Genomic DNA, 14,070 nt, shown 5'->3' with positions numbered 1-14,070 from the left:
ATCCCCGGCTCCTCCTAGCGTGAGTGTCGAGGTGTCTCTGAGCGAGAACCTTCTGACGAGCTGGCTGTGGCCCTGCGTGGTTGACTCCGCCTTCGGTGTGTGAATGTGTGAATGAATGGTTGTGAGTCGCTTTGGATAAAAGTGCCTGCTAAATCGCCTAAATGTAGATGTAAACGATACTTAAAGAATGTCATCCTGATGATAACGATGCGTATCTAATGAAATCGTTTAGTTCCAAGTAGCGGATGGACGCATGCCTTTGGTTTATCTTCTCTTGCTAGCTACCGTGGTAATGTCATCACCATAACCCCCGACACTCTCCCCTCCCTGTGAGAGGTCATCCCTGTGCAGTTGGTTTGGTCCAAGGAGGCTCCAGAGGGCGTCTTGGGAGTGGAGAGACGGTTTCTCTGAGAGCACGTAGTGGAGCTCACCATTTATGAGACGGTTGATCGCAGGCTGCACACTGGTGGGATGGAGTGGCGCGCTTGAAGTGGTGACCCGCATGCACATTCAACACTGTCCGTTCCAGGTTGTCAGTACTAGTGCTAGTGGTTGGGAGCTGTGTATAGTTGGTGCAACAACAACCCAAAAACGGAATAATAAAGATAATCTTTGTTGTTTTAAGACTCTTTTTTTGGGGGGATATTACATGCTAACACTAGGGTACTCCTTAATTCCCATTTGCCCTTTTATAGAGGTTACTGTGAACAATTGGGCCAGTGAACTAGAATGTACGGTCGGGGAGAGTGGGGGGGGATAGGCTTGTTCATTCAGCACCAGATGTGGCGTCTTGTCTCTGAACGGACCCCCGTGGTTCTTATCTTAGAGCGTTCACAGTCAGTCACTATGAAACACAGACACAGACAGAGCTGGTTCCCCACGTCGTGCTCTGTGTTGACAGATGTTTTCGGAGCCCAGAGACCCCCTATCACAACATACACACTGCTGCTCTTTCTCTGAGGGAAACCACATCCTTAACGTCAGTCACATCACGTTAATGTAAACATTCCTCTGCACATAAATAGAGACGCATTTGTTATATCGTAGGTCACCTCTCTCGCAGAACTTGTTAAGTACAGTACAAAATATCATATGCATAATACTAGGCCCCACTCAAAGTTTTTAATGCTGCCTTGTGGCCTTTCTATAAGCAATAGAGGGGTTGGGATTAGCATTAAATGGCCTTTCATTAATTTAACAATCAAACAATAAATCCGACCTCCACAGACCAACTGGTGGTGTACACCAATCTCACCCAGGCATTGCACCCCCCCTGTCTGTCAACCAAAGAGAGGAAGTGGGCTGTATGTGATTGGCTTTGTACTAAAAGGTGGCACCTTTTAGTATTGTATGGACCAGAGAACAGAGAGGCCTTCGACAGGATCACCGTCATCATTTATTTTAGGCGGTTGTATCTGTATTAGAAACAGGACAATCAAGCATGCAGCAGGATTGAGCTTGTTGTCGGGGAATCTAGTCATTACCCGCAAATAATTGATTGAACATTACGTCTTGGCTCTGTGGTCTGTTCGGAACAAAGGACTCCAAATCAACACGCTGATTTGAATCTTCTCCAATACTCTCTCACGGATAACGAAAATAATAGTGCAAGGCTGAGGAAAGAACAGGGGAAAGCTGTTGTGTTCCTACAGAGATACAGTGTGACCTTGGGTCCTGCCCAATGCTGTCTCAAACTGAAACATGGCTTTGACTTTGTGCTCATTCTTCACTCCTTCAGTGAGGGCTATCACTGAAGCTTTTACTGCACAATATTTTTTACATACCGTAAGAACCTGTCTCTGTCTATATCCCCCTCTCTCTCCCTCTCTCTCTCTCCCTCCCTCTCTCTCTCCCTCCCTCTCTCTCTCCCTCCATCTCTCTCTCTCTCCCTCCCTCTCTCTCTCCCTCCATCTCTCTCTCTCTCTCTCTCTCTCTCTCTCTCTCTCTCTCGCTCTCTCTGTCTCTCTCTCTCTCTCTCTCTCTCTCTCTCTCTCTCTCTCTCTCTCTCTCTCTCTCTCTCTCTCTCTCTCCCTCTCCTCTCTCTCTCTTTTCTCTCTCTCTCTCTCTCTCTCTCTCTCTCTCTCTCTCTCTCTCTCTCTCTCTCTCTCTCTCCCTCTCCCTCTCTCTCTCTTTTTTCTCTCTCTCTCTCTCTCTCTCTCTCTCTCTCTCTCTCTCTCTCTCTCTCTCTCTCTCTCTCTCTCTCTCTCTCTCTCTCTCTCTCTCATTCTCTCTCTCAAAGCATTGAGCTCTGAAGTGTGTAAAGACTATAGCTGTCTGTATTCTCTCTCTTCTGTTGGTCAATTAATTTGTACACACAGTCTGGGGAGGGAGGGCTGGCGTAAGCCGCACTAAGAAGTAGGGCTGCAGGATATATCGGCTATGTACGATATATCGATATAATTTCCAAGGGGATACAAGATTTGACAATATCGTTTATATCGATATGCGTTAAAATGGTCAGTTTCCCCCTCAAGCGTCTACAGCGCTTGCCTTGGAGACTGTGAGCGCGACCCCTCCCCCTCTCACTCCGTCTTTCCGAACGTGCCGTGTGCAAAGACGCCTCATTCCCGCCCCCGCCACCCCCTCACAACACAACAAGCATGGATGATACCCGTAAAGAAAACGAGACGGCGGCGGGAGACGAAATTGTTTCAAAGAGGAGAAACAACGGCTCCATAATGTGGAAATAGTTTGGGTTTAAAAAAAACAGATGAGCAGCAGCTGCAGGTCATCTTTAGAGAGAGTAGCAAAACCGTTGCGACTAAAAGTGGAAGCACGACAAATCTGTTCCACCATTTACAGCAGCGGCACAAAGTGCAGTATGAGGAATGCGTAAAACTCCGTGGCTGTGCTGCTGCATCACCGGCCGCGACAGTTTCTTCTGCCCGAAACCAGGGCCGGCGCTCGGCAAATGTGTTTGGGGCGCCCTCTGGTGACGCTCTTAATTAATTAATTCAAATATACGAAACAAGCGAAATGAAACCAAACATGTTCCCAAATGGAACGGAGAAGGGAGGGGGCGGGGGATTAAAGTTACGGCGCACTGAAACCCTCACCATAGTACGCAGGACAATGCGACGAAGCCAATGCTCTTAATGGTAGCTAATGTGTGTAACCTACAGCTTTATATTGTTTTGCATAGGTGATTATTTTGTGAAGGTGAAAAACTTCCCTTTTTTTTTACATGTTCATCTAACCCACTCTAGAAAATATCGAGATATATATCGTATATCGCCATTCAGCCAAAAAATATCGGGATATCATATTTTGCCCATATCGTGCAGCCCTAGGAAGCCACTACTCTCTCCTATCACGTGCAACAGCAGTTGCAACAACTACATTATTAGCCTGTTTAGAGGAACTGTATTGTGAGTCGTAAGAAGTGATTAGGTGTTGAAACAGGAAACAGTTCACAATTCACATTGCTAATTGAGAAGTCAAAAAGGAGAACATCCACTGTAGATTTCATTCCCTATTATTTCTAAGAGAGAAACTGTTGTTTTGTGTTTCAATACTACATCCTGCTCAAGTTCAGAATAATATTTTTTACGCACCAATTCAAATCCTGCTTCCTAGCCACAGAAGGAAGGGGTTCTGATGCCTTGTCCAACCGAGAGCCACACTGGGCTGATCTTCTTCTCCCTCCCCTAGCTGGTGAAGCTATGCAGTGGGATGATCGAGGCGGGCCGGGCCTACGTCAGCGCCAACAAGCTGTTCGTCAACGGGATCAAGGACCTGTCGCTGCAGTGCAAGAAGGAGGAGATGATCTCGGTGAGTTCATGGTGTGGGCATGTCACAGGAGGTCGCATCATGACCTTGCGACCTCTTCAGTGTTAGGTTATGAAGCGTGATCTTGATGCCTCTGGTATCGTGTTTTCAGGGCTGGGTATGACTCGAAGAGGAGTAAAGGTTCAACGCGATTTGATTTAGTCAGAGATATGCAAGCTAAACGGGCAAGCACTTTGGAGGTGGATCGTGAATCCTCTGCGGAGGTAAACCGGATTATATAGGTATTGGCAGAATGGTGAAAAGGCCATGGCTAAAGGTTCTGATTCCTCTCAATCCCATAAACCCCACATGGGGTTGTCTTGACCACTTTAGCAGCAGAAACTAGGTCGAATTGGTGATAGCTCTGCGAATGTGTGGTTTAATGAGGTTAATAATGTGAGCTTTAAAATCGTGTGATGATGAGGTGATAGCCGTGGTTCTAGAGATGTCTCCATAATAAACAAAAAACCTTGCAGATTCTCACTAACATTTCTTTTGAAAATGTCAGCACCAAATGGTGCAGAATAGGACATAATTGTTTTGAATGCATAGCATCAGGTTTGAAATGAAGACAACCCCACCCCCACCCTGAAATGACTGCTGGCAAAGAATGTTCTGGCGACAGACTCGGGCAGACCTCACACAGCCCCCGGGAGGTGACTGTCTAAAGCAGGGGGGATCCTGAATCAAAATCCACCAGTGCATTCCACAGTGTTTTCCTCCTTCACACTGCAAGGTCGCAGTATAAACAGCGTGTTCCAGGCCCAGGGCTGTCAGGCTGTCGTGCGCATGAGAGATGTGACGCTGGAGGAGGAGCGGGATGTTTACGCTTAAAGGTTTACATGCCTGCGAGCGCCGAGTCCCGAGACGTGCTTTATGGCTTCCCCTTTTGATAGACTAACATACTGGAATACAGTAGGGACGTCTTTACCTGACAGCAACTGTAAGCTACATCAGGGGGGAGGTCAGGAGGAGATGAATGCAAGAGATTCCTTGCTTTTACAGTTTTTTCCTCTCGTTTTCGGTCATGTACCCATACTATGGTCACTTTTCCCTATCACTTAACACAGTGGGCTTTAGAGACACACACCTCTGCATATCTGTTAACCTTTGTTGCAAAATGCACTACAACAACCACACCACAAACAATGCTGCCATAACTTAACACATGTTTCCTCTCAGAACACTATGACCTAAAAAACACTAACATCTTGAAGCATTGCCAATTGCATATATAAAATGTTGCTGGGTCCTCCAGTTTGGCATAGATTTCCTGTAGTGTTGCATTGAAAAAAAGAGAAAAAACACAGACAAACACTTCTTTGGACTACAGTAATAAAGTTTGTAATATTACAGTATGACAATCCAAGCCAAGTATCTGCTGACAGTGTTCATATGTCGGTTTACCTCCCACAAAAGATGTCACAATTGAGTGTGGTAAATGTACTGTAATTGTAAATACAGTAAATACTGTAAGTGTTTTATGAGAAACTGAGAATAACAATTTTCAGTTTTTGTAATACAAATTACATGTAAAACACCTGAGTAGGTCTTTAGCTGAGTAGGTCTTTAGCTGAAATGACCACCAGGTGTTTTGCATTGCAAAACTTATCCTCTGTGTTTTGTACAGATCATTGCTTTTACGTAAAAAAAGTAATTCCATGCCAATTCACCAAGAACTATGGTGCACAGGGGGAAAGAAATCTAAATTACTGTAAAATAAAATAAATAAACTATAAACTAAATATTTTTTCTTATTCAAACATGTAACTTCATTTGTCTGTCCAAATGCAGCATCTTTCCATCTGCAGTGATCTAAATTACTCTTAGGTTTTGAACAGAAAGTTCACTGTTTTGAACAGAGTATCTAAACATTGGTAAAATATGCTGTAGTTCCACAGTGTTTTGCCGGTAGTGAACATTGACTGGGGCAGGTATCCATGAAATTTGGAAGAAGGCGTCATTGCCAGCATTTGTATCTTAGCATAGGGGCAAGTAACCACCAGTTGGTTCACATGGTCTACTGGTATGCTCACTGTGTGAAGTGTTTAGGGAATGTGAACATAGTTTAGGTAAATTGCCTAAAACGATAAGAAAAAACTGTAATAGAGTGGAACGTCTTTTTGTGACGTAGATGTGGAGCGAAGTAAAGTAAATAATAGAGGACATTTGGGATTCTTTTACTGGTGGCCTTGTTTAGCTGTCTGGGAATCCAGGGAGTAGACCCTGAGATGGCCTGAGTCACGATCCAAACATCACGCTCACCATGTAATAACAATATCCAATAACCAATGATAGTGAAGAACCAATAGCTTTTTAATGTTCGGGTTCCCGAACATTAAAAAGACAAGTTGACTTTAAATTTAACAAGCACCTGGATGAGATATTAAAGAAAAAGTTCCTCTATTGGATGAGGTGTATCAAACACATGCACTTGTTGTGGTACCTGCTCTTGAGTCACCCCGGCACGCAGGACTAAGGCAAACACCTGCACAGTGTTTATGTTTCTGTGTGTGTTTGTCTGTTTCATTGCAGGAATGCCTCGAGAAGTGTGGGGAAAGCTTGCAAGAGATCGTCAACTACCATACGGTAAGATATACGCACGCACAAACACACACGCACGCACAAACACACAAACACACCTACGCAACTGTCGTACACTAACAAAGGCAAGGGGTTGAAGAGGAATGAAATTCCGTCCCAGCCACTCTTTCTCTGGCATGTTTTTAAGATATTGTGACCCCCTTATTTCAACCATCCTCAACACGGACACACACCCACACACACGCACACACACATTATGTGACCTCACCCTGTGACGGTTTATCTGTCTAACAGGGGCCAGTGAACGTGTGTGTCTGATTCAAACCACATGGTCTCTAGCAGATGTGTATGCAAGATATCCGCCTGATACTTGTACATACCTAAAGGTTGTAGCACGCATGCATGTACGCACACACGAACGCACGCATGTACGCACGCATACACACACACACACTCTGCTTGTGTCTAGCGCATTCTTATCAACTCCTCATGGGAAATCCATTGGACTGTTAAAACCTTCTTCTCTTTCTTCCTGGTGCGCTCTCATTTCTGCTCTCATCGATCCTCTATAAATTGTTTAGTTCAGTTATTATATTTCTATCTTATATCTACTTGATGGAGGCCTACCCTGAACACTAAAAACACAACTGCCTTCTCAATTCAATTCAATGATCCTGAAAAGTTATTGATTCTGGTCCTTCTCATCCAAAGACTTATTCTTTCGCTTATCATCTCTATCGCCTTCTCTTACTTTCTTTCGCTTTCTCTCTCTCTCCCATCTGTTTACCTTTCTCTATCCATGTTGTTGTTGTTTTCCCCTGTTTACATCCAAGAATCACATGGACGTTGCCTGTGGTAAGGTCAGGGATGGATGCGTGGGTGGGGAGAAAAGAAAGGCGGAGACTGCTTATATGAATCCACATGTCACTTTCTTGTTGTGTGCAGTGCTATCTGCCTCTTCCTTCATCTGAAGACCAGGGGATCACTTGCATAACCAAGATCAATGTTTACAAGCGCACGTTTGGACCTCATCTTGGATCCAGCACTCCTTCTATGCTTTAGTATAACTGACAGCACAGAGCCTGGGTGGAAAGGGGCGGAGTTACACCTTATTTCCTGTTTTTTTGCAGAGGTATTCTATAGAAGAGAAACTCATTCAAGCAAGGGGATCAGAAGAGCGTGTTTTTCAAGAGTGGCCAGTCTAAAGGATGTTGATCTGAAACCTTTATACACCTCTCAATAGTTAACTACAGCTGGCCGAGGTCCGGCTCGCCAATGACACGCTTTCAGATCCCTCGCCCTCCTGCATCATGATTGGACGAAATATACATGAAGCGAAAGAAATGGCAACGCCGCGTTCCCCCAGATTTGAGCTCATCTGCCATCAGTCCTTGGCTATTAATGTTCAGTCTTATTTCTGAGACTTGTTAGAACCTGATGTGGAGTTGACACTCACACTGGCAATCTATACGTTTTGGTCATCTGGAGTGGGAGAGCTTAGTGTGCTTGTGCGTGTGGGTGGGTGTCTGTCCGCATGTGTGTGTGTTTGTTTGATAATCCTAGGATCAGTGTCTAATCTTAGCTTTTTGCCTTGTGTGTGTTTGTGTGTGTGTTTTTGTGCGTGTGTGTGGGTGTGGTTAACCACCAAAAATTGACGAGCAGCATGAGCAGATTATGAACTGTGATCAACACCACACACATACAAACACACACACACAAGCACACACACACACGCACACACATACACACGCACATGCCTTATGAAACCGTGTGTTCATGTGCATGCATGCAAGTTCATGATAAATCGGTGCTTAACAATCAAGACTCTTCATTTAGATCAATTTTGGTAAACTGATTACACACAGGCATGCACAAGCATGCTCAGAAGCATTCACATCTATGACCAGACGCATCTATGACCTTGTACACACAGACAAACACACACGCTGAAAAATACACATACACACACAAACACAAGGAAAGAAATGCTGATTCTGGTCTAGACAGGAGGAGCAGTCCCTCCCCTCAAGAAAGAGGAAAATGATTAGTAGCAGAGATGGTCAGAGGGAAAGAGGAAGTGGGCAGCAAGGATGAACTCACCATTTTATTTGCCCACAGGAGTCGTCCATGGTTTGCATGAAAATATTTCCTGAATAGTGACTCAAAGCCATTAAGGCCACTCTTTGAATCCTTGCTCTCTGTGTGTGTGTGTGTGTGTGTGTGTGTGTGTGTGTGTGTGTGTGTGTGTGTGTGTGTGTGTGTGTGTGTGTGTGTGTGTGTGTGTGTGTGTGTGTGTGCGTGTGTGATGTGTGTGTGTGTGCGTGCCTGCCTGCCTGCGTGCGTGCGTGCGTGCGTGCGTGCGTGCGTGCGTGCGTGCGTGCGTGCGTGCGTGCGTGCGCGTGTGTGTGTCTGTTTGAAATACTCTTATATCCCCCCTAACCGTCCCCATCCCACATTCTCCCTCCACATCCACTCTCTACCACCCACTATTGCTGTGTCTCTGCGATTTTTTCAATTCATAGCTCATCCCTGTTTATTTTCTGGGCTCATACTGCCACCTTGTGACCACTGCAACTACAGCAACGTAGCGCAACCAAACAACCAAAGAACTGGGCGTAAGAACAAATAAAACAGGTGCTGGTGTCTATGAATTAATCAGATGTGTGTGTGTGTGTGTGTGTGTGTGTGTGTGTGTGTGTGTGTGTGTGTGTGTGTGTGTGTGTGTGTGTGTGTGTGTGTGTGTGTGTGTGTGTGTGTGTGTGTGTGTGTGTGTGTGTGTCGCCCCCAGATTTTGTTCGACCAGGCTCAGAGGTCTATCAAGCAGCAGCTTCACAGCTTCGTTAAGGAGTGAGTATAATCACATTGTATCATCCCATCCCCACTAGTCACCTAGTGGGGATGAACTTCCTTCAGGCTTCAAATGACGTTGTACGCTGAATGCAGCTAGACTGGTGTCTTTATAGTCCTCTCTTCCAGTTGGAATATACTAAGCTATAGAACATTCTTATTTCTATATTTCAGTGACTATTTAGTACCACCCCATGAACCCTAGTGATGTGCGTCTTGGCACAAAAATAGTACTTAGCATTGTGTAGAATCTTATCCTAGCTATCTTTGTTGCATACAGAGAATGGGTTAACCTAACAATTGTTAGTGCTTGGCACTCAGTTCTATGAACATATTCTCCCCTCTCCTCTCCTCTCCTCTCCTCCCCTCTCCTCTCCTCTCCTCTCCTCTCCTCTCCTCTCCTCTCCTCTCCTCTCCTCTCCTCTCCTCTCCTCTCCTCTCCTCTCCTCTCTTCTCCTCTCCTCGCCTCTCCTCTCCTCTCCTCTCCTCTCCTCTCCTCTCCTCTCCTCTCCTCTCCTCTCCTCTCCTCTCCTCTCCTCTCCCTCTTCTCTCCTCTCTCCTAATGTCTTATCCTCTCCTCCTCCTCTTCTCCCTCCACTCCTCCCACTGCTCCAGGGATGTGCGCCGGTTCAAGGAGACCAAGAAGCAGTTTGACCGTGTGCGTGAGGACATGGAGCTGGCCCAGGTGAAGAACGCCCAGGCCCCGAGGAACAAGGTGCACGAGGCGGAGGAGGCCACGCAGTCCCTCGTTCTGAGCCGCAAGGCCTTCCGCCACCTGGCGCTGGACTACGTGCTGCAGGTGGGGCGCCGTGCTGGGACACACTTTGAGATTATTCTACCGACCAGGAGTCGGCATAATAATGGTACCGTCCTACAGAGGGCGCTATGGTGCCTCAGTAATTAACAAAATTACTTTTGCATCAGTTCTGTTAGGCCACATTAATTTAAACAATTATCTGTAGAACCCGTACCAGAAAGTGAAACCACACAAAAATGTAAAAACACACACATTTGTAATATCACATTGCTATATTTACAGAAACAGCGCTCAAAAAACATGGTTATATCATATTGTGAGGTCCCTGCCGATATTACAAGAAAAGGGTTTTGAGGAGATATTTTAAGGCCGTGACAGACGATCACTTTGCATGTCGGTCCTGTGGTTTCTATTTCCTCCTGTGCTCGTGTGATTTTATGTATTTCGATTTTTTTATACTGTGACGTGACCTTGAGTATCCTTAAATGCACCGATTAAACACATGACTATTATATTACTAACCGACATTATATCGTAATAAAATATATATTTTCTATGGGGCTGATACATTTGTATAGTTAAATGGAGGTGCAATAATTGTATTGCTTCAAAGAATAAAGACACCCACTCTCTTTATCTCCATTCCCCTTGTTGGCCATCGCTCCATCACGCTCGGCCATGTTTGCAGTGTCATCAGTATTGTCCTGCTCTCCTGGGAGTTACATTTGGCATGAGTGTCTAAGAAAATAACAAAGCTGTTAAAGTCTGGACTTATAAAGGAATCGTAGATAACGCTTCTCGCCTAACCTTTCAATCAGAATACAAAACATGTATTGAATCTATTGTTTTCTATTCCATCAGATCAACGTGCTTCAGGCCAAGAAGAAGTTTGAGATCCTGGATGCGGTATGCCACTACACAGATTCTGCTTTTATTTGTTTGAAAGCCGAGGTTGAAGTTGCCATAAAGAGTAGAACTTTACTACGTGAAGAGAATTGGCGTGAGTGTACTGAATATTGGTGTTGTATCCAATCCAATGGGAACCTCACTGGAACTCTCTGCGTTTCTGTGTCCAGATGCTGTCCTTCATGCACGCCCAGTACACCTTGTTCCAGCAGGGGTACAACGTTCTGGATGAGATTGACCCCTACATGAAAAAACTGGCTGTGCAAGTAAGGGGAGAAACACACATGCACATGCTCACATGCATGTTGTTTCATTTTTATATATTTATAGATTGTTCAATAATTTTGATAGTGATTGAGGAGTGTTTGGTTGTTCTCCGCAGCTGGACCAATTGGTGATCGACTCGGCGATGGAGAAGAGAGATCTGGAACACAAACACGCACTTATCCAGCAGAGGGTAGGACACCCATACATACCAATATAATATTGAATATTTGTAGTGTATATAATTATATATATATATTCTGTATACCTATAATGCATACTATACTTTATACAAGGGTGATGCTCTGTGCATGTGACCTTCTCTTCCTCAACCTTTAAGGTAGAGATTCCAGTCTTACAAATATGTTGATGGTGTAGAGAAGACTTTGCAGACACGGTGTGCATGCAGTCTTTGGGCATGTTTAAATATGTGTGGATTGTTTTAGTACAAAGAGTTCCTTCTCGGTAGCAACTCAAAAATTCTCCCACTTATAATGACGGTAAATAATTGAATAGAATAAACTGCAGCAAGAACAATCTCTGTGTGTCTGGAGTTTTAAATATCCGCCCCTTCAAAATAGTATTTTCAAAAATACACACACAGCGTGTCAGCTATTTAGTTTTGAGTTATTTTTGTGCAGTGAGTCTGTTGACTCTTGCTGCTTTTCATCTCTTTGTCTAGAATGCTCGAAAAGCTAAATATAAAAGATAATGGCTGGAGGTATAATTAGAACTGTTTCATGTATGTGCCACCCTTGTCTCCTGATGATCAAATGCAGAAGTACAACTTTTCCCCCAAATAAATCGTATGATTTTTTGATAGAAAAAGCAATGGCCCCCGTCTTCGTTGTTTCGTACACTAGCACAGTCTCAAACGCAGCGACAATGTTCCCTCGATTGGCTCATACCAGCCAACCGAGACGTCTGCTACTGAGCTGGTCTTGGTGGGCTTGTTCAGGGTGCGTTGTGTCTCTTATGAGGCTGGGACCTCTCAGACTCAGACATATTCCCCAAGGTGTCCCTGGTTCCTTCTCTTCATAGGACTGACAGAGTGAGGTATATAACTGGCAATCACTGGTCGATTCACAAAACCAGTCATGGAAACGGATTTCACGTCATTAATTTAAGATGATAAAACTCTAAGGAGAGACGTCAAGTGGAAAAGTCTGTTGCAAGCCATTTCACGGTATCTTAGAAGCGCACTTATAAAGCACTAACGGTAATAAATAATAATCCTGATTAACAGTTTAATTTCCTTAGGGAGGTGCTCTGTAATATATGTTATTTTCTGCTCTGGCTATTAGTTCACTATTAATCTCTGATTAACCTTTGTTTGTTCTAACCAACACACCCACCTGGCCCTCATCCCCGCTTACTGCTCTGCCTTCCTCTTCCAGACGTTAATGCAGGTAAGTCCCTCGTATTATAATGTGGACATTCCTTTGCCAAGTGTAATCATATCAACCCACTGAGCATTGTGGTATGTGACAAGCTGCTATAAGCCTAAATTGAAACATTTAATGGATTACGTTAGGTTTTAGGGAAAGACAGCTGAGTCTGATACTATTCTGTAAAGGATGTAATGGTTCCTCTCAAGTGACCTGCATTGACATAAACTGTGTATAACCCTTTGTGGATAAGGCCTGGTTGGTCCTGGACACTGAGTGCCTCAATCTGAGCCTCCATATGTTTTCTGTGTGGGTGATAAAGCTGGTTGGTTGTCATCATTGTTGTCACCTTTGTTGGTGTTTCACTTTGTCGAAACCAAAGTTACGATGACTTTCAGCCACTTCCACATCTAAAGAAACCTTATTACCACACTCCGTCTTTCACTAGTGTGTGTGTGTGTGTGTGTGTGTGTGTGTGTGTGTGTGTGTGTGTGTGTGTGTGTGTGTGTGTGTGTGTGTGTGTGTGTGTGTGTGTGTGTGTGTGTGTGTGTGTGTGTGTGTGTGTGTGTGTGTGTGTGAGTGTGTGTGTGTGGGGGGGGTTGTTTTTCTGTGTGTGGAGAAGTGTATGGTTGGTGTGGTGGATCAGAGTGAGTTATGGTCCCATCTGAAGTGAATAGTTTTATGGCGTTCGCATTGTCTGGCCGACTTCAGCTGCTGCAGCGATCTATAGGTTGTCTCGAGCCTTGTCTCAAAGTGTTTGTCTTTTGTTTGTGCTGTGTCTGGTTTTCCATTGTTTATAGAAATGGTACATCAGAATGCATCATGGTGTGTTTGTTGCTGATACTATGCCGTATTGCGAGGACTCAAGAGATTTAGTAATCAAAGTAAATAATCCATAACCCAGACTGATGAAACTGTTGTTTTGCCACGTCTTGCATGAGAACTGCTGTGACAGTTTCAAACACTGCAGTGTCTTCCCATAGTGACGAATCATTTCACAATTAATTACTAAACAATGATCCCAAAAACAACTAACATAATAACTAACATTCCAATCCACCTTTGCTCCCATAACGGCCTTACTCCAACGGTAGGCCTTTCCCAAGCCACAGTTCAAATGGGAGTTTGGCTTGATATTATTGGGCCTTGTGGTGTCTGACACATGTGGACGTCCATGGCTGTGTCTATATACAGCAACAGACACCTCATGTCTAGAGACTCATATGGGATCCAGAGGTCCAGCTATGGTATAGCAGGGCTTCTGGGGTCAGGAAGGCCCAGAGCCTGAGCCGGAAACCAGAAACGCCAAGAGGCGGAGTGACGCCTTGACTCTAGTTTGGTAAAGGAGATATTTAAACAAAGAAATCTTATTTGGGTGAGTGCATGCACACAATGAGATTTTAAGTAGATTGCAACAGATTTACACGGTTTTGATTTGAAATCTTTGCAAACACTTTATTCTAGTTTACTACTGCAGGCTGAGTTTTTGTTTGCCAATTACACGGTTACAGATCCAAATCTCCAGCAACATGGTTAGTCTACACAAACATGAAGAGAAAGACACTGAAAGGCCCGGTTCACCAGATGGGGCGCTCA

At 44.5% G+C, this 14,070-nt stretch overlaps 1 protein-coding gene across 7 annotated transcripts in view; it reads left to right on the top strand.

The window, feature by feature from the left end:
- LOC130401483 (arf-GAP with coiled-coil, ANK repeat and PH domain-containing protein 3-like) overlaps positions 1 to 14,070 on the top strand; it is a 58,839-nt gene that overhangs the window by 23,168 nt on the left and 21,601 nt on the right. For 6 of the 7 annotated variants that reach the window (XR_008903851.1, XM_056605291.1, XM_056605289.1 and 3 more), the window contains exons 3-10: positions 3,652 to 3,771; positions 6,304 to 6,357; positions 9,101 to 9,159; positions 9,775 to 9,958; positions 10,778 to 10,822; positions 10,993 to 11,088; positions 11,205 to 11,279; positions 12,484 to 12,495. Coding sequence is in view for 6 of the 7 variants with exons in the window: in XM_056605291.1 (XP_056461266.1) it covers positions 3,652 to 3,771; positions 6,304 to 6,357; positions 9,101 to 9,159; positions 9,775 to 9,958; positions 10,778 to 10,822; positions 10,993 to 11,088; positions 11,205 to 11,279; positions 12,484 to 12,495 (645 nt within the window). In the remaining variant the exon portion in view is untranslated. The remainder of the gene's footprint in view (positions 1 to 3,651; positions 3,772 to 6,303; positions 6,358 to 9,100; positions 9,160 to 9,774; positions 9,959 to 10,777; positions 10,823 to 10,992; positions 11,089 to 11,204; positions 11,280 to 12,483; positions 12,496 to 14,070) is intronic. The other variant, XM_056605288.1, reaches the window with a different exon arrangement.

The sequence above is a fragment of the Gadus chalcogrammus genome, chromosome 13 (assembly GCF_026213295.1).
Source record: "Gadus chalcogrammus isolate NIFS_2021 chromosome 13, NIFS_Gcha_1.0, whole genome shotgun sequence".
NCBI lineage: Eukaryota > Metazoa > Chordata > Actinopteri > Gadiformes > Gadidae > Gadus > Gadus chalcogrammus.
This window is presented reverse-complemented; position numbering and strand designations above follow the sequence as displayed.